The 25752-nt window shown below is 46.7% G+C and overlaps 1 protein-coding gene across 2 annotated transcripts in view; it reads left to right on the forward strand.

The window, feature by feature from the left end:
- Positions 1–25752, forward strand: part of PCIF1 (phosphorylated CTD interacting factor 1) — a 111615-nt gene that overhangs the window by 47166 nt on the left and 38697 nt on the right. For both annotated transcript variants that reach the window (XR_005779460.1, XM_040435057.1), the window contains exons 9-10: positions 13823–13922; positions 17335–17497. Coding sequence is in view for 1 of the 2 variants with exons in the window: in XM_040435057.1 (XP_040290991.1) it covers positions 13823–13922; positions 17335–17497 (263 nt within the window). In the remaining variant the exon portion in view is untranslated. The remainder of the gene's footprint in view (positions 1–13822; positions 13923–17334; positions 17498–25752) is intronic.

Below are 25752 nucleotides of genomic sequence, written 5' to 3' on the forward strand. Positions count from 1 at the left end.
ATGGAAACACTAAAACATGATTTTTTTGTTTCAAAAACGAAATCATTGTGTAAAACTTACATAAAAAAAAAAAAAAGTATACATATTAGGTATCGCCGCGTCCGTATCGACCGGCTCTATAAAAATATCACATGATCTAACCCCTTAGATGACCACCGTAAAAAAATAAAAATAAAAACGGTGTAAAAAAAGCCATGTTTTGTCATCTTACGTCACAAAAAGTGTAATAGCAAGCAATCAAAAAGTCATATGCACCCCAAAATAGATGCCAATCAAACCGTCATCTCATCCCGCAAAAAATGAGACCCTACTTAAGATAATCGCCCAAAAACTGAAAAAACTATGGCTCTTAGACTATGGAGACACTAAAACATTTTTTTTGTTTTAAAAATGAAATCATTGTGTAAAACTTACATAAATAAAAAAAATTGTATACATATTAGGTATCGCCGCGTCCGTGACAACCTGCTCTATAAAATTACCACATGATCTAACCTGTCAGATGAATGTTGTAAATAACAAAAAAAAAAAACGGTGCCAAAAAAGCTATTTCTTGTTACCTTGCCGCAAAAAAAGTGTAATATAGAGCAACCAAAAATCATATGTACCCTAAACTAGTACCAACAAAACTGCCACCCTATCCCGTAGTTTCTAAAATGGGGTCACTTTTTTGGAGTTTCTACTCTAGGGGTGCATCAGGGGGGCTTCAAATGGGACATGGTGTAAAAAAAAACTGTCCAGCAAAACCTGCCTTCCAAAAACCGTATGGCATTCCTTTCCTTCTGCGCCCTGCCGTGTGCCCGTACAGCTGTTTACGACCACATATGGGGTGTTTCTGTAAACTACAGAATTAGGGCCATAAATAATTAGTTTTGTTTGGCTGTTAACCCTTGCTTTGTAACTGGAAAAAAAATATTAAAATGGAAAATCTGCCAAAAAAGTGAAATTTTGAAATTGTATCTCTATTTTCCATTAAATCTTGTGCAACACCTAAAGGGTTAACAACGTATGCAAAATCAGTTTTGAATACCTTGAGGGGTGTAGTTTCTTAGATGGGGTCACTTTTAGGGAGTTTCTCCTCTAGGGGTGCATCAGGGGGGCTTCAAATGGGACATGGTGTAAATAAACCAGTCCATAAAAATCAGCCTTCCAAAAACCAAACGGCGCACCTTTCACTCTACGCCCCGCTGTGTGGCCGTACAGTAGTTTACGGCCACATATTGGGTGTTTCTGTAAACAGCAGAGTCAGGGCAATAAAGATACAGTCTTGTTTGGCTGTTAACCCTTGCTTTGTTAGTGGAAAAAATGGGTTAAAATGAAAAATTAGTCAAAAAAATAAAATTCTCAAATTTCATCCCCATTTGCCAATAACTCTTGTGCAACACCTAAAGGGTTAACAACGTATGCAAAATCAGTTTTGAATACCTTGAGGGGGTGTAGTTTCTTAGATGGGGTCATTTTTGGGTGGTTTCTATTATGTAAGCCTCGCAAAGTGACTTGAGACCTGAACTGGTCCCTAAAAATTGAGTTTTTGTAAATTTCTGAAAAATTTCAAGATTTGCTTCTAAACTTCTAAGCCTTATAACATCCCCAAAAAATAAAATATCATTCCCAAAACAATTCAAACATGAAGTAGACATATGGGGAATATAAAGTCATCACAATTTTTGGGGGTATTACTATGTATTACAGAAGTAGAGAAACTGAAACTTTGAAATTTGCTAATTTTTCCAAATTTTTGTTAAATTAGGTATTTTTTGGTGCAAAAAAAATAATTTTTTTGACTTCATTTTACCAGTGTCATGAAGTACAATATGTGACGAAAAAACAATCTCAGAACGGCCTGGATAAGTCAAAGCGTTTTAAAGTTATCAGCACTTAAAGGGACTCTGGTCAGATTTGCAAAAAATGGCCTGGTCCTAAGGTGTAAAAAGGCTGTGTCCTTAAGGGGTTAAAGTGCAAATAATAAAGGAATAGCACAGCATACAGACATAATAATAGAGGCTCCAGAATTGTTATTACATTGGGAATGCATGGAGCATAGGAATGTGAGTGGCGGTGACAGGTCCTCTTTAACCGCCTCCGGACCGCCTAACTCAGATTCGCGTTCCGGAGGCGGCAGCGCTGCGCAGAGTCACGCATATACGCGTCATCTCGCGAGACGCGAGATTTCGCTCAAAGCCGGCCTGCGCATGCGCATCGCGGGCCGGCAAAAGTTAAAGAACAATTTCGTCACCAGCCTGTCAGCAATGATCATTGGCTGGCAGGCTGGCGATTTTCAAAAAAACGAATCACAAGCCATATAACAGATCATATTAGTAAATATGATCTGTTATATGGCTTGTCTGCTCCTCTGCTGGTCCTTTTCGTCGGTTGGATCCAGCAGAGGAGCAGACTTTCACAGTGAGTAGCACCAACACTACACCTTAGCCCAAGATCACCCCCTGCACCCCAATTAACCCTTTGATCGCCCCTGTCAATCACTTAGTGAAAGACAAAAAGTGATCAGTGTAAACTGACACTTTTTTTTTTCACTAGTATTGGCTGTAAGGTTTTAGGATAGTTTAGGCCCCTTGGTTAGGTAGTTAGCGATCGGTTAGCGCCCAGCCCACCGCACCGCAGTCACTGATTCGCTGATTAGCGTATCGCTAATCAGCATTTGTACTTTTATAGTATCTGTAAGTGATCAAAACTGATCACGGTCAGATCTATAATAGTATTAGTGTCACTTTAGTTCGCCCTCCACCCAAAACGCAGTGTTTGCCCGATCAGGCCTGATCGGTTGCCCACACGTGCGTTCACCCACGCCCGCCCCACCGCAGTGACAAAAAATATATATTTTTTTGATCACTGCACAATCACTTTACACGCTCTGCGGCGATAAAAAAAAACCTGTTTTGATATTTTTTATCAACCGCAGCGGCCTCCGGTACTTCGCTAGCCTCCCCTTTGTAAGACAGGCTTGCTTTTTTTCTTGGGTAGTCTCAGGGAATACCCCTAAATTTAGTAGTCCAAATGGCAAACAGGGGGTATTCTTCTGAAGAGGCCTACAGGATTCTGACCCAGTCGGATGAGGAATGGGAACCCTCATCTGACGAATCTAGCGGGTCAGAATATGAACCTGTAGAAAGCAGTGGCTCTCTGACCCAAAGTTCGGACGAGGAGGTGGAGGTCCCTGATAGAACCAGGTGTACCCGGCCCCGTGTCGCTAGACCACAGGTTGCGCAGGATCCGCTTCAAGAGCAGCAGAGTGGGGCTGGCGCTGCCGGATCACGCGGTGAGGCATACACCAGCAGCGCAGCCCTCCCTGGACCTAGTACCAGCACTGCCGTACAACATGGTGACGTGGCGAGCACCAGAAGGGCAGTTGAAGCTGGTACGGTGGCACGTGCAGACAGGCCCGTAGAGCCCCTAGAATCCCTGAGGTGCTGGCAAACCCTGATTGGCAGTCACCAACTTCAGCCGCACCATTAGTTCCCCCTTTCACCGCCCAGTCTGAAGTTCGGGTTGAGACGGCTCAGATCGGTTCGGCCCTGGGATTTTTTTAGCTGTTCTTGACTGCGAAGCTCTTGGACTTAGTCGTGGCAGAGACAAACCGGTATGCCACACAATTTATATCCGCCAACCCGGGAAGCTATTATGCCCAGCCTTTCCGGTGGAAACCAGTCCAAGTTTCCGAAATTTAAAATTTTTCTGGGCCTTCTCCTCAACATGGGTCTAATTAAAAAGCATGAATTGCGGTCATATTGGTCCACGAACCCGATTCATCACATGCCCATGTTCTCTGCTGCTATGTCCAGGGCACGATTTGAGGCCATCCTCCGTTTCCTGCATTTTAGCGACAACACCACCTCCCGTCCCAGAGGCCACCCAGCTTTTGACCGGCTCCACAAAATTCGGCCCCTTATAGACCACTTCAACCAGAAATTTGCAGATTTGTATACCCCCGAGCAAAACATCTGCGTAGACGAGTCCCTTATACATTTTTCCGGGCGCCTTGGCTTCAAACAATACATCCCAAGCAAGCGTGCCCGGTATGGGGTCAAATTGTATAAGCTCTGTGAAAGGGCCACAGGCTATACCCACAAATTTCGGATCTATGAGGGAAAAGATCAGACCCTGGAGCCGGTCGGTTGCCCTGACTACCTGGGGAGCAGTGGGAAGACAGTCTGGGACTTGGTGTCACCCTTATTCGGCAAGGGGTACCATCTTTATGTGGACAATTTCTACAGAAGTGTGGCCCTCTTTAGGCATTTGTTTCTAGAACGGATTTGCGCCTGTGGCACCGCGCGAACTAGTCGCATGGGCTTCCCCCAACGGCTCGTTACCACCCGTCTTGCAAGGGGGGAGAGGGCTGCCTTGTGTAACGAAGAACTGCTCGCGGTGAAATGGAGAGACAAGCGTGACGTTTACATGCTCTCCTCCATTCACGCAGACACGACAATACAAATTGAGCGAGCAACCCGTGTCATTGAAAAGCCCCTCTCAGTCCACGACTATAATTTGCTCATGGGAGGGGTGCACTTTAATGACCAGATGTTGTCTCCGTATTTAGTTTCCCGCAGAACCAGACGCTGGTATAGGAAGGTGTCTGTATATTTAATTCAATTGGCTCTGTACAATAGTTTTGTTCTCTACAGTAAGGCTGGGAGAACAGGATCCTTCCTCAAATTCCAGGAAGAGATCATTGAGAACCTCCTGTATCCAGAAGGTTCCGTGGCCCCATCCACCAGTGTAGTTAGCCGTCTACACGAGCGACATTTCCCCAATGTCGTTCCTGGTACCTCAACCCAACCGTCACCCTGAAAAAGATGTGTCTGTAGCAGGAGTGGAATAAGGCGTGACACCCGCTATTTCTGTCCTGACTGTCCTGACCACCCTGCCCTATGCTTTGGAGAGTGTTTCCGGAAGTACCACACCCAGGTACACTTAGCATAGGGATTGCATCTCACAGGACAGGCACACAGGGCTATTAGGGCCCTTTTACTCACAGCTGCTGCACATCTTTGGGCGATTTGCGCTTTGCACATTGTCCCATGGGGAAGGAGAGGTTTGTTCTATAAAGGTAAAAAAAAACTAAACCAAAAAAAAAAATACCCGTAAGTATAAAAGTTAACGTTCAGTTAAAAAAGTTAAAAAAAAGTTTATATGTTCTGTTCAAAAGTTAATAAATTTATTGCGTTGCGGCCTGGTTTTTTCTTTTTTTTTCTTTTTTTTTTTTACCTTCCAGGTGGACCAACCGATCGACTAGCTGCAGCACTGATGTGCATTCTGACAGAAGCATTGCGCTGCTGTCAGATTACACGCAAGTCGGTGTATGCGGCGCTGCAAGACGAGATTTCTCCTCTGCAGTAAAAGATACGTTTGCCGAGGCATATGAGCTGAGGAGGTGGCGGTGTTCATATACTTTGGCAAACACTTTGTATATATAAAAAAAAAAATCCCGGCAAGGATTTATTCATCCACATCGATTGATGTGAATGGAGAAATCTGGTTTTCCAGGGCATACGAGCTAAGTGGGTATGGGTGTTGGGCGGAGCTCCTATGTCCTGGCAGACGCCTTTCCCCTCCTTTTTCTTTTTTTGGCAGATTTTTTCATCCACATTGATCGATGCGAATGAAGAAATCTGTGCCGTTCATTTTTTTCTTTCAGAGGCTGAACGGAAAAAAATAAAATCTCATTAGAGAATAGCAGAAACTCCTAATGCTGGCCATACATGTAATGATTGCGGAGACCCTCAAATGCCAGGGCAGTACAAACACCCCACAAATAACACCATTTTGGAAAGAAGACACCCCAAGGTATTCGCTGAGGGGCATATTGAGTCCATGAATGATTGAAATTTTTGTCCCAAGTTAGCGGAAAGGGAGACTTTGTGAGAAAAAAAATCAAAAAAATCAATTTCCGCTAACTTGTGGCAAAAATTTTTTTTTTCTATGAACTCGCCATGCCCCTCATTGAATACCTTGGGGTGTCTTCTTTCCAAAATGGGGTCACATGTGGGGTATTTATACTGCCCTGGCATTCTAGGGGCCCCAAAGCGTGAGAAGAAGTCTGGTATCCAAATGTCTAAAAATGCCCTCCTAAAAGGAATGTGGGCCCCTTTGCGCATCTAGGCTGCAAAAAAGTGTCACACATGTGGTATCGCCGTACTCAGGAGAAGTTGGGGAATGTGTTTTGGGGTGTCATTTTACATATACCCATGCTGGGTGAGAGAAATATCTTGGTCAAATGCCAACTTTGTATAAAAAAATGGGAAAAGTTGTCTTTTGCCAAGATATTTCTCTCACAAGATATTTCTCTCACCCAGCATGGGTATATGTAAAATGACACCTCAAAACACATTCCCCAACTTCTCCTGAATACGGAGATACCACGTGTGACACTTTTTTGCAGCCTAGATGCGCAAAGGGGCCCACATTTCAAAGAGCACCTTTCGGATTTCACAGGCCATTTTTTACAGAATTTGATTTCAAACTCCTTATCACACATTTGGGCCCCTAGAATGCCAGGGCAGTATAACTACCCCACAAGTGACCCCATTTTGGAAAGAAGACACCCCAAGGTATTCGCTGATGGGCATAGTGAGTTCATGGAAGTTTTTATTTTTTGTCACAAGTTAGTGGAATATGAGACTTTGTAAGAAAAAAAAAAAAAAAAAATCATAATTTTCCGCTAACTTGTGACAAAAAATAAAAAGTTCTATGAACTCACTATGCCCATCAGTGAATACCTTAGGGTGTCTACTTTCCGAAATGGGGTCATTTGTGGGGTGTTTGTACTGTCTGGGCATGCTTCAAAAAGCGGAAATTCACATTTTTGTACCATAGTTTGTAAACGCTCTAACTTTTACCCAAACCATTTTTTTTTTTACCCAAACATTTTTTTTTTTATCAAAGACATGTAGAACAATAAATTTAGAGCAAAATTTATATATGGATGTCGTTTTTTTTGCAAAATTTTACAACTGAAAGTGAAAAATGTCATTTTTTTTGCAAAAAAATCGTTAAATTTTGATTAATAACAAAAAAAGTAAAAATGTCAGCAGCAATGAAATACCACCAAATGAAAGCTCTATTAGTGAGAAGAAAAGGAGGTAAAATTCATTTGGGTGGTAAGTTGCATGACCGAGCAATAAACGGTGAAAGTAGGGTAGGTCAGAAGTGTAAAAAGTGGCCTGGTCTTTAAGGGTGTTTAAGCCATAGGGGCTGAGGTGGTTAATGACCAGGCCATTTTGCACCTTCATGACCAGTCTTATTTTTGAAAATCTGACATGTATCACTTTATGTGGTAATAACTTTGGAACACTTTTACTTATCCAAGCCATTCTGAGATTTTCTCGTGACACGTTTTACTTCATGACAGTCATAAATTTGAGTCAATATATTTCACATTTTATTTATGGAAAAATCCCAAATTTACCAAAGATTTAGAAAAATTTGCAATTTTCAAAATTTCTATTTCTCTGCTTTTAAAACAAAGTGATAACTCATAAAATATTTATTACTTAACATTCCCCATATGTCTACTTCATGTTGGCATCATTTTGTAAATGTCATTTTATTTTTTTGGAACGTTAGAAGGCATAGAATTGTAATTTAAGAACATTTCCAAAACCCACTTTTTAAGGACCAGTTCAGGTCTAAAGTCACTTTGTGGGGCTTACATAGTGGAAACCCCGAATAAATGACCCCATTGTAAAAACTACACCCCTCAAGTTACTTAAAACAGATTTTACAAACTTTGTTAACCTTTTAGGTGTTCTACAAGAATTAAGGGAAAATGGAGATGGAATTTCTAAATTGCACTTTTTTGGTAGATTTTCCATTTTAATCCATTTTTTTCTTTAACACATTGAGGGTTAACAGCCAAACAAAACTCAATATTTATTACCCTGATTCTGCGGTTTACATAAACAACCCACATGTGGTCGCAAACTGATGTAAGGGCAGGGTTTTTAGAAGGCAGATTTTGCTGGACTTGTTTTTAGACACCATGTCCCATTTGAAGCCCCCCAGATGCACCTTACAGTAGAAACAATCAAAAAGTGGCCCCATTTTGGAAACTATGGGATAAGGTGACAGTTTTTTTGGTACTATTTTGGGGTACTTATGATTTTTAATCGCTCTGTATTATGTTTTTTGTGAGGCAAGGTAACCAAAGAATGGATGTTTTGGCATCGTTTTTCATTTTTTGTTTGTTACAACATTCATCTGACAGGGTAGATCATGTGCTGTTTTTATAGAGCAGGTTTTTACGGATGCAATGATATCAAATATGTCTACTTTCTTTGTTTCAGTTTTACATAATAAAGCATTTTTGAAAAAAATGTTTATCTCTTTTCTGAACGCCATATTTTTATTTTTCTGCCGATCATCTTGTGCAGGGGCTCGTTTTTTGCAAGAAGAGTTGAGGTTTTTATTGATACAATTTTTGGGTACATATGATTTTTTTGATCATTCATTATTACGCTTTTTGGGGCAAGGTGACTACAAAATTAGTTTTGGCACAGTTTTTATTTATTTTTACGCTGTTTACCTTCTGATATTACAGGAACAACAATCCAAAGGAACCAAATATTTTTTAACCACTTCCCGCAACTGTAACGCCGAAAGGCGTCATTGCGGCGGCTCCCCCAGGCTACGCTAACGCCAATAGGCGTCATCTCGCGTGAGCCGAGATTTCCTGTGAACGCGCGCACACAGGCGCGCGCGCTCACAGGAACGGAAGGTAAGAGAGTTGATCTCCAGCCTGCCAGCGGCGATCGTTCGCTGGCAGGCTGGAGATGTGTTTTTTTTAACCCCTAACAGGTATATTAGACGCTGTTTTGATAACAGCGTCTAATATACCTGCTACCTGGTCCTCTGGTGGTCCCCTTTGTTTGGATCGACCACCAGAGGACACAGGTAGCTCAGTAAAGTAGCACCAAGCACCACTACAGTACACTACACCCCCCCCCGTCACTTATTAACCCCTTATTAGCCCCTGATCATCCCTGATCACCCCATATAGACTCCCTGATCACCCCCCTGTCATTGATCACCCCCCTGTCATTGATCACCCCCCTGTAAAGCTCCATTCAGACGTCCGCATGATTTTTACGGATCCACTGATAGATGGATCGGATCCGCAAAACGCATCCGGACGTCTGAATGAAGCCTTACAGGGGCATGATCAATGATTGTGGTGATCACCCCATATAGACTCCCTGATCACCCCCCTGTCATTGATTACACCCCTGTCATTGATCACACCCCTGTCATTGATCACCCCCCTGTAAAGCTCCATTCAGATGTCCGCATGATTTTTACGGATGCACTGATAGATGGATCGGATCCGCAAAACGCATACGGACGTCTGAATGAAGCCTTACAGGGGCATGATCAATGACTGTGGTGATCACCCCCCTGTCATTGATTACCCCCCTGTAAAGCTCCATTCAGATGTCCGCATGATTTTTACGGATGCACTGATAGATGGATCGGATCCGCAAAACGCATCCGGACGTCTGAATGAAGCCTTACAGGGGCATGATCAATGACTGTGGTGATCACCCCCCTGTCATTGATTACCCCCCTGTAAAGCTCCATTCAGATGTCCGCATGATTTTTACGGATGCACTGATAGATGGATCGGATCCGCAAAACGCATCCGGACGTCTGAATGAAGCCTTACAGGGGCGTGATCAATGACTGTGGTGATCACCCCATATAGACTCCCTGATCACCCCCCTGTCATTGATTACCCTCCTGTCATTGATTACCCCCCTGTAAAGCTCCATTCAGACGTCCGCATGATTTTTACGGATCCACTGATAGATGGATCGGATCCGCAAAACGCATCCGGACGTCTGAATGAAGCCTTACAGGGGCATGATCAATGACTGTGGTGATCACCCCATATAGACTCCCTGATCACCCCCCTGTCAAGCTCCATTCAGATGTCCGCATGATTTTTACGGATGCACTGATAGATGGATCGGATCCGCAAAACGCATACGGACGTCTGAATGAAGCCTTACACGGGCGTGATCAATGACTGTGGTTATCACCCCATATAGACTCCCTGATCACCCCCCTGTCATTGATTACCCCCCTGTAAAGCTCCATTCAGACGTCCGCATGATTTTTACGGATCCACTGATAGATGGATCGGATCCGCAAAACGCATCCGGACGTCTGAATGAAGCCTTACAGGGGCATGATCAATGACTGTGGTGATCACCCCATATAGACTCCCTGATCACCCCCCTGTCATTGATTACCCCCCTGTAAAGCTCCATTCAGATGTCCGCATGATTTTTACGGATGCACTGATAGATGGATCGGATCCGCAAAACGCATACGGACGTCTGAATGAAGCCTTACAGGGGCGTGATCAATGACTGTGGTTATCACCCCATATAGACTCCCTGATCACCCCCCTGTCATTGATCACCCCCCCCTGTCATTGATCACCCCCCCTGTCATTGATCACCCCTCTGTAAGGCTCCATTCAGACATTTTTTTGGCCCAAGTTAGCGGAATTATTATTTTTTTTTCTTACAAAGTCTCATATTCCACTAACTTGTGTCAAAAAATAAAATCTCACATGAACTCACCATACCCCTCACGGAAACCAAATGCGTAAAAATTTTTAGACATTTATATTCCAGACTTCTTCTCACGCTTTAGGGCCCCTAGAATGCCAGGGCAGTATAAATACCCCACATGTGACCCCATTTCGGAAAGAAGACACCCCCAGGTATTCCGTGAGGGGCATATTGAGTCCATGAAAGATTGAAATTTTTGTCCCAAGTTAGCGGAACGGGAGACTTTGTGAGAAAAAAATTAAAAATATCAATTTCCGCTAACTTGTGCCAAAAAAAAAAAATTTCTATGAACTCGCCATGCCCCTCATTGAATACCTTGGGGTGTCTTCTTTCCAAAATGGGGTCACATGTGGGGTATTTATACTGCCCTGGCATTCTAGGGGCCCCAAAGCGTGAGAAGAAGTCTGGTATCCAAATGTCTAAAAATGCCCTCCTAAAAGGAATTTGGGCACCTTTGCGCATCTAGGCTGCAATAAAGTGTCACACATCTGGTATCGCCGTACTCAGGAGAAGTTGGGGAATGTGTTTTGGGGTGTCGTTTTACATATACCCATGCTGGGTGAGAGAAATATCTTGGTCAAATGCCAACTTTGTATAAAAAAATGGGAAAAGTTGTCTTTTGCCAAGATATTTCTCTCACCCAGCAAGGGTATATGTAAAATGACACCCCAAAACACATTCCCCAACTTCTCCTGAATACGGCGATACCACATGTGTGACACTTTTTTGCAGCCTAGGTGGACAAAGGGGCCCATATTCCAAAGAGCACCTTTAGGATTTCACAGGTCATTTACCTACTTACCACACATTAGGGCCCCTGGAAAATGCCAGGGCAGTATAACTACCCCACAAGTGACCCCATTTTGGAAAGAAGACACCCCAAGGTATTCCGTGAGGGGCATGGCAAGTTCCTAGAATCTTTTATTTTTTGTCACAAGTTAGTGGAAAATGCAGATTTTATTTTTTTTTTTTTTTTCATACAAAGTCTCATATTCCACTAACTTGTGACAAAAAATAAAAACTTCCATGAACTCACTATGCCCATCAGCGAATACCTTGGGGTCTCTTCTTTCCAAAATGGGGTCACTTGTGGGGTAGTTATACTGCCCTGGCATTCTAGGGGCCCAAATGTGTGGTAAGGAGTTTGAAATCAAATTCTGTAAAAAATGACGAGTGAAATCCGAAAGGTGCTCTTTGGAATATGGGCCCCTTTGCCCACCTAGGCTGCAAAAAAGTGTCACACATCTGGTATCCCCGTACTCAGGAGAAGGTGGGGAATGTGTTTTGGGGTGTCATTTTACATATACCCATGCTGGGTGAGAGAAATATCTTGGCAAAAGACAACTTTTCCCATTTTTTTATACAAAGTTGGCATTTGACCAAGATATTTATCTCACCCAGCATGGGTATATGTAAAAAGACACCCCAAAACACATTCCTCAACTTCTCCTGAATACAGAGATACCAGATGTGTGACACTTTTTTGCAGCCTAGGTGGGCAAAGGGGCCCATATTCCAAAGAGCACCTTTCGGATTTCACAGGTCATTTTTTACAGAATTTGATTTCAAACTCCTTACCACACATTTGGGCCCCTAGAATGCCAGGGCAGTATAACTACCCCACAAGTGACCCCATTTTGGAAAGAAGAGACCCCAAGGTATTTCGTGATGGGCATAGTGAGTTCATAGAAGTTTTTATTTTTTGTCACAAGTTAGTGGAATATGAGACTTTGTAGGAAAAAAATAAAAATAAAAAAAAATCATCATTTTCCGCTAACTTGTGACAAAAAATAAAAAGTTCTATGAACTCACTATGCCCATCAGCGAATACCTTAGGGTGTGTACTTTCCGAAATGGGGTCATTTGTGGGGTGTTTGTACTGTCTGGGCATTGTAGAACCTCAGGAAACATGACAGGTGCTCAGAAAGTCAGAGCTGCTTCAAAAAGCGGAAATTCACATTTTTGTACCATAGTTTGTAAACGCTATAACTTTTACCCAAACCATTTTTTTTTTACCCAAACATTTTTTTTTTATCAAAGACATGTAGAACTATAAATTTAGAGCAAAATTTCTATATGGATCTCGTTTTTTTTTGCAAAATTTTACAACTGAAAGTGAAAAATGTCATTTTTTTGCAAAAAAATCGTTAAATTTCGATTAATAACAAAAAAAGTAAAAATGTCAGCAGCAATGAAATACCACCAAATGAAAGCTCTATTAGTGAGAAGAAAAGGAGGTAAAATTCATTTGGGTGGTAAGTTGCATGACCGAGCAATAAACGGTGAAAGTAGTGTAGTGCCGATTTGTAAAAAAGGGCCTGGTCTTTAGGGGGGTATAAACCTGTGGTCCTTAAGTGGTTAAATATATTAAATAGATAAAAATACTTTAATAAAAAAAATACCGGTCTAGTGCATATATTCTAAAACAAAACAAAAAAATAAATCAGTCTAAAAACATGGATAACTAAATCCACCCTTTTTCAAAAAATGCCCAAATTGCGATAGTATACCGCTCAATCAGTATCACTCAATAGATAGAAATAAATCTGTACATAACAGACAACCATGAAGTAGTAGTTATGAGTATTACTGATTAGGTATACTGCAATTAGTAGGTAGTACACACTATGCGGACAATTGCTCAAAGTAGTTGGTTTCTAATGCCGAGTTTGGATATTGCCCCATACAAATCCTCTGTCATTGAGTCCACAATATCAATGTGGCCAAATATATTCCCTCCAGATATAAATAACAAGTAAAAAGTGTCCAGAGTAATCCGTGCTTGACAATGCGAGGTGGATGCACAGTCCACAAATAAGTGACAAAAAGCAAATGTCCAGAATAATCCGTACTCATCAATGAAGGATCGATACGTAGTAGTCTAAACTAGTAGTAGGCATTGGTAGATGTTGCACATTTATATCTCCAACTTGTTAGAACAGTTAGCGAAACCCACGCAACTACACACAGATGTTGTCTCTGGTCAGATTGGAACTTAGGACCCCAGTGCTGCAAGGCACCGGTGCTAACCACTGAGCCACCAAGTTGCCGATGCATTGAGGAAGAGTTGTCAATCACTGTGTGAGCGGAGGAAGCTACTCATCAACTCGGAGTCCTGCCAGCGTTAAGTCAGCTTCTGCAGCGTTTCCTCCTCTATCGTATGCTTTCCTCCTCTATTCATATGTAATGACTATAGCCACATGTTGCTCAGATTCTTGATTTCCCTCTAGGAGAGCCTCCCCAGATATCAGGAAAGTAGTAAAATGGAACGTGGAGGACACATTTAGCTGGCTGAGAAGAGACCACTTGGCGACTAAGGAGGATTACATGGTTAGTGGTGCCTGATGGTTGCTCATAACTTTGCTGCAATGTATTATAGGAAATGAGAAGTGATTGGTCAAGAGTTTTGTTTTTTTTGTAACCGACTGACCCAGCTAACACTGACTGGTTCATTTCCACATAACTTCCCCCTTAAATGCTTGTTAACGTCACACAATTCCTACAATACAAGGGATAAGTGATTGAAGGGGGTTTTTGAGTGTTTAATAGTGATGGGCTATCTTCAGAATAGGTCAACAGTATCTCATCATACCCCTGCCAATTTGAAGAGGCTATTACGCTGCCTCCTTGCATCTTGCCAAGCACAGCGCTGTCCATTGTATAACGACTGTGCTTGATATTGCAAGCTCTGCCCCATTCACTTAAATAGAATGAACATGACTTAAGTCACTGGAGTGCCACAGCCTCTTCAAACAGCTAATCAATGGGGGTGCTGGGAGTCGGACCCCCATGATCAGATAACTGATGTATAAAAATACCACAGCACATAAACAATGCCTACATATGTCTTTGTTTTATTAAAGGCACTCCATAACAGACAAAATTATAGGCAGACAGTGTTTTGGTCTAACCATGGCGTCTGAACTGACCAGAATGGGGCTGGTTCTGACGCCATGATTACTCCTCTACGTACCGCATGGCCATGAGCAAAACACTGTCAGCCTATACTTTTGTCTGTTATGGAGTGCCTTTAATAAAACATAGACCTATTTAGGCATCATTTATGGGTGCTTATACATTTACGTTGGAGGATTCCTTTACCACTGAGCACCACATTATATCCCGGGTTGCTGACCAATCGCTATTAATTTTGATCATATAACTGATGACCTATCCTGAAAATTGGTCTACCAGTATTAACATTCGGACAACACCTTTAGGCTTATTGCACACGACAGTATATTTTCACGGTCCGCAAAACGGGGTCCCGTTTTTCCGTGATCCGTGACCGTTTTTTCGTCCGTGGGTCTTCCTTGATTTTTGGAGGATCCACGGACATGAAAAAAAAGTCGTTTTGGTGTCCGCCTGGCCGTGCGAAGCCAAACGGATCCGTCCTGAATTACAATGCAAGTCAATGGGGACGGATCCGTTTGATGTTGACACAATATGGTGCCATTTCAAACGGATCCGTCCCCATTGACTTTCAATGTAAAGTCTGGAGTCCCTTTTATACCATCCGATCGGAGTTTTCTCCAATCCGATGGTATATTTTAACTTGAAGCGTCCCCATCACCATGGGAACGCCTCTATGTTAGAATATACTGTCGGATATGAGTTAGATCGTGAAACCTCATTTCCGACAGTATATTCTAACACAGAGGCGTTCCCATGGTGATGGGGACGCTTCTAGTTAGAATATACTACAAACTGTTTACATGACTGCCCCCTGCTGCCTAGCAGTATCCGATCTCTTACAGGGGGCCGTGATCAGCACAATTAACCCCTCAGGTGCCGCACCTGAAGGGGTTAATTGTACTATCATATACCCCTGTAAGAGATCAGGGCTGCCAGGCAGCAGGGGGCAGACCCCCCCCCTCCCCAGTTTGAATATCATTGGTGGCCAGTGCGGCCCCCTCCCTTCCTCCCTCTATTGTAATAATTCGTTGGTGGCACAGTGTGCGCCCCCCATCGGCCCCCCCTCCCTCTATAGCATTAACAACATTGGTGGCCAGTGTGCGGCCCCCATCGGCCCCCCCTCCCTCTATAGCATTAACAACATTGGTGGCACAGTGTGCGCCCCCCATCGGCCCCCCCTCCCTCTATAGCATTAACAACATTGGTGGCCAGTGTGCGGCCTCCCATCTTCCCCCCCCCCCCATCATTGGTGGCAGCGGAGTTCTAGCAATAGTACAATAGTAAAAGATTAATACTTACCTGGGAGCTGCGATGTGCGTGTCCGGCCGGGAGCTCCTCCTACTGGTAAGTGACAGTTCATTTAGCAATGCGCCGCACAGACCCTGTCACTTACCAGTAGGTGGAGCTCCCGGCCGGACACGAACATCGCAGCAGCAGCCAGCAGCAGGTAAGTATGAATCTTCTACTATTGTACTATTGCTAAGTAACCATGGCAACAGTCCTGGTTGCCATGGTTACCGATCGGAGCCCCAGCGATTAAACTGGGACTCCGATCGGAACTCCGCTGCCACCAATGATGGGGGGGGGGGGGGGGGGGGAGATGGGAGGCCGCACACTGGCCACCAATGTTGTTAATGCTATAGAGGGAGGGGGGGCCGATGGGGGGCGCACACTGTGCCACCAACGAATTATTACAATAGAGGGAGGGGAGGGGGGGGCGCACACTGTGCCACCAACGAATAATTACAATAGAGGGGGGGGGGGCCTCACTGGCCACCAATGATATTCAAACTGGGGAGGGGGGGAGGGTCTGCCCCCTGCTGCCTGGCAGCCCTGATCTCTTACAGGGGATATGAGAGTACAATTAACCCATTCAGGTGCCGCACCTGAAGGGGTTAATTGTGCTGATCACGGCCCCCTGTAAGAGATAGGGTGCTGCCAGGCAGCAGGGGGCAGTCTTGTACACAGTTTGTAGTGTATTCTAACTAGAAGCGTCCCCATCACCATGGGAACGCTTCTGTGTTAGAATATACTGTCGGTTCTGAGTTTTCACGAAGTGAAAACTCAGCTATGAAAAAGCTTTTATGCAGACGGATCTTCGGATCCGTCTGTATAAAAACTAACCTACGGCCACGGATCACGGACACGGATGCCAATCTTGTGTGCATCCGTGTTCTTTCACGGACCCATTGACTTGAATGGGTCCGTGAACCGTTGGCCGTGAAAAAAATAGGACAGGTCATATTTTTTTCACGGCCAGGAAACACGGATCTTGGATGCGGCTGCAAAACGGTGCATTTTCCGTTTTTTCCACGGACCCATTGAAAGTCATGGGGTCCGCGAAAAAAAACGGAAAACGGCACAACGGCCACGGGTGCACACAACGGTCGTGTGAAAGAGGCCTTAATGTATGAATGCTGGGGGGGGGGGGGTAGTCGTCCCCTGTGTGAGCGGATCTGTGGTGCACATGTGTGACCACAGCTCTATTCACTTTTATGGGACTGCCGAGTACAGTGGTTAGCTATTGTCGTCAGTCCCATAGAAGTGAATGGAGCATGTTCACGAATGCATGGTACTGCTCTGTTTATACAGGGAACAAGGGGATTGTGATTGTGGGGTCAAGTTGTCGGACCCCAGCATTTAAACTTTCATCACCTACAGTATCCTATGGATAGCTATTAAATGTTTATGGGAAAAGACTTTTACATTTCAGTCTAAAATTCCTTCCTTTCAATTCAGCTTTATAACCTTTTCTTCTCATGTTGTGTTTGCTTAATAGCAGTAAAGTCTTTTTACGGTAGGATTGTAAATGTTCTCTCTGTCCTAGGATCGTTTGGAGCATCTACGTAGACAGTGTGGTCCTCATATGACGGCGGTGGCACGTGATTCAGTAGAAGGCATATGTAGCAAGATCTACCACTTCTCTCAAGATTATGTAAAGAGGATACGGGAGAAGCATTTGGCCCTACTACGTGATGCTAATATACCAGGTGACTAGCTTGACACATTACAATTAGCACTGCACTTATCATATAGCCATCTCTATCTGAGCGGCGGAAGTCCAAGTGCCAGGACCCCCAACCAGACGCTGTTCAAATAAATGGAGCTAATTTGCAATTCCTACAAAGCGCTATGTTAAAAGTGGTGCCCTACAGACAGACATCCTAGAATCCACTGGGACCTGTAGTTGGAAAACCCTTTCAGCATTATAAATATTTGTCTGCCTTTAACCCCTTCAGGACACAGATTATTTAAGTTTTTTTCTTTTCCACATAACATATTTGACTTGCTTTTTGCAGGATACATTTTATTTCTCGCCCATTCCATTGGGGGACACAGACCATGGGTATAGCTTAGGTTATTACTAGGAGGAGACACTGCAAATAGTAAAAAAACAGCTCCTCCTCCACTGGCTATACCCCCATGCTCCAACAGGAGGACCTCAGTTTTAGCTTAGTGTCGGATAAAGAGGTGACACTCCTGCTCCTGCAGGGTTGTCCCTGTAATTTTTCTCTTCTCCTGTTTGTTTTTTTTCTCAATAGAGGACGCAGGGTCGCATGGTGCGTCCCTGGTCTCTCAGTGGAGCGAGCGCCGGGGTCGAATGGCCGTCCCCGGCTACCTCCCTTTCCACCCAGAAGACAAGTGGAACCGGGCTCGACCTGCAGCGCCGGTGACCTACCACCTACTCCTGCCCTCTATCCAGTGCAGTGCCACTCCTTGTGCCAGACGTCTGAAGAGGTGACCCCATGCTGGTCCGGAACGGAGGGTGAAGACTGCAGGATTCAGATAAGTAACATCTGTTCTCCTGCAAACTCCCCCTCCCCCCGTGCTCACACTGTGACACGGTTCTTTAAGGGCTTACCTGTGGATGTGGGGGGGGGGGGGGGGCTGGTTGAGAGAGTGGAGGGTGTCCTTTTCCCCTGCATCCTGGCTGTGGGCGCAATCCTTTCGGAGCTGGGGTCTCCCGCGTGCAAATTTTCGGGTGTGATTATTTAATGCGATTTTTATTTTATTTTTTTCGCACAATTTTTTTACGCAATTTTTTCGCACGATTTTTCTCGTCTTCTGTGACGCGACCGAGGGGGGCGGAGGTTATCGCGTCATCTCCGGCGCTTTCTGCTTTGCCTTCAGCGCTTCTCCACGCTTGGCTCTGCTCCAGCTCCTCTCTGGTTACGGTAGGACAGATAGTGTTCGCAAATTGTAGGAGACCCTGACTCCGGGATTGCTGCCATCATGCCACGACCTGGGGCCCCACAAAAATCAAAAGCGGCACCTCTGGTCCCACTGGGATCCTGTAGGGTCTGCTGCTTGCCACTGTCGGTTACAGGCTCCTGTGACTCTTGCCTTGCCTCTGGACAGGATCTTCCTCCTCCACCTCCTTCACCAAACCAGCCCAGTCCCTCCTCCGCCCCTTCGGAGCCCTCCTGGGCCTCTGCCATAGCTAGGGCGGCCGCGGACTTGGCTCAAGTCTCGCACGCGGCCATGGCCTTTATGGAACGCATGGCGGCCACTGATCTGTGGTGCCTCCCGGTGTCCCCCACAGAGGACGCTCGACCGCTAAGAGGCAGCGTACGCAGCAGCATCCTTCCTCGGATGTCTCTGTTTCCCCCCCTCGTCTGGAGGCGTGTTCAGCCTCTCCCTCTCGCAGGGATTGCAGGTCTGAAGGGGAAAGATCCGGCTCGGATGAGGACACTGAGCCGAAACCCTCACCTAAGCTCTCCACCATGGTGGCAGACTTGGTCACGGCGGTACGTGACACCTTTGACATACAGGGGGAACCTCCTTCTACTAGTAGCCAGGAATTCCCCCTCTTCCACTCCAGAAAACCGGAGGCAGTCACATTCCCCATTCATGGCGAGTTCGCCAAGGTCCTTTCTAAGGCTTGGGAACGCCCTAATCACCGTTTTTCTGCTACAAGGTGCATGGATACTCTGTATCCTTTCCCGGCAGATAACGTGCAGCAGTGGTCTTCTCCGCCTGAAGTCGACCCGCCGGTGGCCAGATTAGCTAAGAATACGGCAATACCAGTCTTGGACGGGTCCTCCCTACAGGACTCAGTTGACAGGCGTTTGGACTCTTTCCAAAGCCATCTTTACTCTGGCGGGCACAGGTCTGCGTCCCGCGTTCGCCTCAGCCTGGGTAGCCAGGGCGCTTTCGTTGTGGTTGCAGCGCCATCATCTGGACCCCGCGGAGCAGGATGCCTCTGCGGACACCCTAAGCTTCATCTTCCAGATGTCCCAGGCGACAACATTCCTCTGTGAGGCCTCATTGGACGTCGGCACACTCTTTGCGCGGATTTCGGGCCTCTCGGTCGCGCAGCGCAGGGAGGTCTGGTTGAAGATCTGGGACGATGAAGCTTCATCCAAGCGCTCCCTCACCAACCTACCCTTTACGGGCTCCAGGCTCTTCGGGGCTAAGCTGGATGAGATTATCTCTGACGCTACAGGGGGCAAGAGTACACACCTGCCCCAATCTAGATCCAAGCGCACCTTCAGAGCTCGCCCCGCTGGCTCTAGAAACGAGTCCTTTCGGCGCTTCTCTTCCTCCAGGTCTGCGACAGCCCCCTCCTCCGGCGGCTCTCAGGACTCCCGCAAGAAGCCTTCCTTTAAGCCGCAACCTTCCTGGCGCCCGCCAGCACAGTTCCAGGGGAGTTCTGCCCGCTCCGCGGTTCCCAAGCAGTCCTCCGCCTGAAGGGAGTCTGCTCTCCTTTCAGCATGTCTGGAGAGCTCATGTTCAAGATGCATGGGCCCTGGCAATTGTGAGTTCTGGTTACAAGATAGAATTCGTTTCCAGACCTCCGGAACGTTTCTTTCCATCTCGTGTTCCGGGGGATCCAGCCCGAGCCTCGGCCCTTTTACAAGCGGTGTCTTCCCTTCTGGTCAGGGGAGTAGTTGTCCCAGTTCCTCTGGAGGACCAGGGGGCAGGTTTCTACTCGAATCTCTTTGTGGTGCCAAAGGAGGGATCAGTACGTCTGGTCCTAGACCTGAAGCTGTTAAAAAAGTCCCTGCGGGTGCAGAGGTTCCGGATGGAATCCCTCCGCTCCGTTATTGCTTCTCTCCTTCCAGGGGAGTTCCTCGCATCAGTGGACATCCGGGACGCCTATCTGCATGTCCCTATCGCAGAATCTCACCACAGGTTCCTGCGCTTCGCCATTGGCGACCGCCATTATCAGTTCGTCGCCCTTCCCTTTGGTCTAGCGACGGCCCCGCGGGTATTCACGAAGATCTTGGCGCCAATCATGGCGCTTCTCCATACCAGGGGCTTATCTTTGCTGCCTTACCTGGACGACATTCTGATAAAGGCTCCCCCTTGTTCCCAGGCCGAAGTCAGGATCACTGTTCAGACTCTGCAAAGGTTCGGCTGGCTGATCAACTTCCCGAAGTCCCCTCTCCTACCTTCCCTCCGGATGACCTTCCTGGGGATGATTATGGACACGACTGCAGCCCGGATATTCCTCCCAGATTGCAAGTTCTCTCGGATACAGGAGTCGGTGTCTCGCCTTCTGCATTCCCAGTGTCTCTCCATTCGGGAGTACATGCAGGTTCTGGGGCTTATGGTACCCTCTTTCGAGGCAGTCCCCTTTGCCCAGTTTCACACTCTACCTCTGCAGCAGGCGATCTTGTCCTTCTGGGACAGGACATCGAGGGGTTTGGACTCTCGGATCCGCCTTCCTCCTCGGGTTCGCATGGACCTTCAGTGGTGGCTGTCCCCTCAGAATCTGACTTCGGGGAAATCCTTCCTCCCAATCTCATGGACAGTCGTCACCACCGATGCCAGTCTTCTGGGTTGGGGCGGCGTTCTGCGGGCTCGGAAGGTTCAGAGGGTGTGGTCAGAAGTGGAAGCCCGCCTTCCGATCAACATATTGGAGCTCAGAGCAATTTTCCTCTCTGTCTCCCGATAAGGATCCAGTCGGACAATGCCACAGCCGTGGCCTACATCAATCATCAGGGCGGAACCCGCAGCCGGCCGGTGATTCAGGAGGTGAAGAGGATCCTCCAGTGGGCGGAGACTCACGTTCCGATATTGTCTGCAGTGTACATCCCAGGGGTCGAAAACTGGACTTTCTCAGCCTCAACAGGGTGGATCCGGGAGAGTGGTCTCTGCATCCGGACGTATTCGAGGATGTCTGTCGCCGTTTGGGCCGCCCGGACGTGGACTTGATGGCGTCCAGGCTCAACAACAAGGTTCCCACGTTCCTGGCCCGAGCTCGGGATCCGGAAGCGTACGGAGTGGACGCTCTGGTGTCTCCGTGGCAAGACTTCGCACTCTGGTGGACGTTCAGTGGCCTCTTCCTCTCAGGGAGGACCTGCTGTCTCAAGGACCTCTCTTCCACCAGAATTTACAACCACTTTGTTTAACAGCGTGGTTGTTGAGACCTCCATCTTGAAGAAGAGGGGCTTCTCGGACTCTGTCGTGAAGACCATGATCAAAGCCAGGAAGCCAGCTTCCTCCCGGATATACTATCGTACCTGAAAGGCCTTTCTTGCCTTTTGTGAGAAGATAGACGTTTTTCCTCTTCATTTCTCCGTTCCGGGGTCCTCTCCTTTCTCCAGTCGGGTCTGGAGATGGGAATGTCGCTGAGCTCTCTGAAGGGTCAGGTCTCCGCTCTGGCCATTTTCTTTCAGCGCTCTCTGGCTCTGCTAGGTCCGGTGAGGACCTTCCTGCAGGGGGTGGCGCATTCGGTCCCCAGGCGGTGGTTTCCGCCTTCCACCTTAATGAGGACATTGTCCTGCCATCCTTTTGCCCCGCTCCGGCGAACTCCAAGGAGCGCGCTCTCCATTCTCTGGATGTTGTCCGTGCTCTACGGGTGTACCTGTCGGTGACTTGCCCCATCTCGCCGCTCGGACTCCCTTTTTGTGGTTCCCGAGGGGCCTCGTAAGGGTCTGGCGGCCTCAAAGGTCACTGTGGCTCGGTGGATTCGGTCGACTATTGCCATGGCCTATCGGTCTAGGGGTAGGATTCTCCCAGCGGGGGTTACCGCGCACTCGGTGGGTGCCTCCTGGGCGAGGCGCAATCAAGCCTCTACGTCACAACTTTGTAAGGCGGCCACCTGGTCGTCCTTGCATACCTTTACAAGGTTCTACCAGATGCACTCTTTGGCGTCTACTGATGCTGCCCTAGGGCGCAAGGTATTGCAGGCTGTGGTTCCTGTTTAACCGTTGGACGTTTTCCCTCTGGAGGTGCTGGTCTTCCCACCCCATGGACTGCTCTAGGACGTCCCATGGTCTGTGTCCCCCAATGGAATGGGCGAGAAAAGGAGATTTTTTGTGAAACTTACCTGTAAAATCTTTTTCTCGTCTTTTCCATTGGGGGACACAGCTCCCACCCATTCTTGTCTGTTGCAGGAGGGGTTGGTTCTCTTCTAGTGGACCTTATGGTTAGCGGCCCGATGGCGGTGTCCCTTGGGTCTTTTTTTCTTGGTTAATATTTGGTTTCTGATCTCCTTCTCCTACTGCTTTTGCACGCACTGAGGTCCTCCTGTTGGAGCATGGGGGTATAGCCAGTGGAGGAGGAGCTGTTTTTTAATATTTGCATAGTGTCTCCTCCTAGTAATAACCTAAGCTATACCCATGGTCTGTGTCCCCCAATGGAAAAGACGAGAAAAATTGCATAACGCCCATATGAATCAGCAAAAATTACAAATGTTGTATGGCCCATAGAAAGCAATGGATCAGTGTGCTATCCTTAAAAATTCAGACAGCACACAGATGAAAAATACTGTCGTGTGAGGCCTTATTCTGTGGATTGCTGATAAACTGTGATTTCATGAAAACTACATTATGCAGTGACACATCATTGAAGTTGTTCTCTGTGTCACTATATTACACCATCCTCAGATAGGTCAGCATAACTCTGGCGGCAGATTCACTTCAAAGTTACTGACTTAAGGCTCATACACATGACCATTGCCTGTTTCTCGCCCATATTCGTTGGGGGACACAGGAACCGTGGGTATAGCTATGTCCTCTAGGAGGCGTTAAAACTAGTAAAAGCTGTTAGCTCCTCCCCTGCAGCTATACCCCCTCCAGCCTGGAGAGAGAGCTTCAGTTTTTTCTAGTGTCAATAGGAGGCAAGACCTCCCTGCTCTGCTTCCTGTTGCATTACCCCCTTCCACTAGTGATCCACTAGCGGGGGAATAATAAGCATCTTGGGATGCCTCAATTCAACTGAACCATGGCTTCTACGGGATAGTCTGAGGCCTCCCTCTCAGTTTTGCGCTGGCGGGGCAAGCGCTGGCTACTACTGTGGGAGTGGTAATTGCTTTACAACAACTACATACTGGGGTGCTTACTGCACAGCTCCTTCTCAAGTGGCGGATTCTTCTAGTACTGAATTCGGTGGCCTCTGCGGGTGGCCCCCTCCTTTGCTGGAGTAGGGGGCTAGCAATACAGTATGACTCCCCTTGCCTGGCTTCCTGGATGCCTTATTTTATTTCGCAAGTGGGGCGTGGCACCAGTCAGTACCCGCGGGTGCCCGGTACTCTTCATCTAGTGGCATATGGGTACCGCAAGTGGATATGGTGGCTATTCCACATTGTATCCTCTTGTTTTTGATGCTGGTTTTGGGCATGATTATAACTTCCTCTGCCTTCAGGGGGTTACCTAGCAACACTTGTGTCCCAGAGACCCCCCCCCCCCATCTCCATGAGCCTCCACTGTTCCAGTCGGTCATGAATTTGTCCGCATCAATACGTAGTGCATACACCATTGCACTAATATGGTGCGTGCGTTCCACCGAGTCTGGTGTTTTCACTGACTCTGTATTCTCTATCCACCACTCCTCCTTATTGGGAAAGTGCTTATGCTGGCACTCTGGTTTAGCTACTACAACCAGTTCTCCACAGGGGCAGATTTTACGCTAAGGCTCGAGTTCGTGGTCGCTGCAGTGAGGCATCACCCTCAGGTGGGGGTCCTACCCTGGCGTTAGCTTGGCAGTTGCTCCTGTTCAGCGCCCCTTCCAGGTAGAGTTTTTAAAGAGGACCTTTCACCTGTATAAACTATGTGAACTGAGTATGCTGCCATATAGAGCGGCGCCCGGGGATCTCACTGCACTTACTATTATCCCCGGGCGCCGCTCCGTTCTCCCGTTATAGGCTCCGGTACCTTTGCTTTTTAATTTATAGTAGACGGGTCTTCCCTTGTCCTGTGGGCGTCTCCTTCTCCTAGGCTGCAGCGCTGGCCAATCGCAGCGCACAGCTCACAGCCTGGGAGAAAAAAACCTCCCAGGCTGTGAGCTGTGCGCTGCGATTGGCCAGCGCTGCAGCCTAGGAGAAGGAGACGCCCACAGGACAAGGGAAGACACCGCCTACTATAACTTAAAAAGCAAAGGTACCGGAGGGCATAACTGGAGAACGGAGCGGCGCCCGGGGATAATAGTAAGTGCAGTGAGATCCCCGGGCGCCGCTCTATATGGCAGCATACTCAGTTCACATAGTTTATACAGGTGAAAGGTCCTCTTTAAGGCTCATAGCCACCCCGCAAGCCTTAGTGGCTCCTATGTTACTGCCTTCCCTCATCTGCATTGCACGGGGTATTCCTTGTGGTCTTCCATTCCCCTTTTCCAGGGAATCCTTCCTAGGGATCGACCGATATTGATTTTTTTTAGGGCCGATACCGATTATTTGTGAACTTTCAGGCAGATAGCCGATAATTTATACCGATATTCTGGGAATTTTCATTTTTGAAAAAAAAAATTCCTACACAAATCTGATGAAAATTTATGTTTATTGTTATTGTGTATTTTTTTTTTTTTTTTTCCCCGGTATAGGCTCCGGTATCTTCATATGTTCGGCTCCACCCAGTTGAGCCTGCCGGCGTCTCCTTCTCCCATGCTGTAGCGCTGGCCAATCGCATCGCTCAGCTCATAGCCTGAGAGTTGTTTTTTTTCTCTCTGGCTATGAGCTGAGCGCTGCGATTGGCCAGCGCTACAGCATGGGAGAAAGACGCCGGCAAGCTCCACTGGGTGGAGCCGAACATGTAAAGATACCGGAGCCTATAACGGGAGAACGGAGCAGCGCCCAGGTATAACAGTAAGTGCAGGGAGATCCCTGAGCGCCGCTCTCCATGTCTGTATACTTAGTTTAGATTTTCTATTCTAGTGAAAGGTCCTCTTTTTAAGGTCTCTTCGTTTGACGGCGTGGCTATTGCAACCGCCATTCTGACGCAAAGAGGTTTTTAACGGATGTCATCCGCACTATGATTCAGGCCAGGAAGCCTGCATCACCCAGGATCTATTACAGGACCTG

The sequence above is a fragment of the Bufo bufo genome, chromosome 6 (assembly GCF_905171765.1).
Source record: "Bufo bufo chromosome 6, aBufBuf1.1, whole genome shotgun sequence".
Classification (NCBI taxonomy): domain Eukaryota; kingdom Metazoa; phylum Chordata; class Amphibia; order Anura; family Bufonidae; genus Bufo; species Bufo bufo.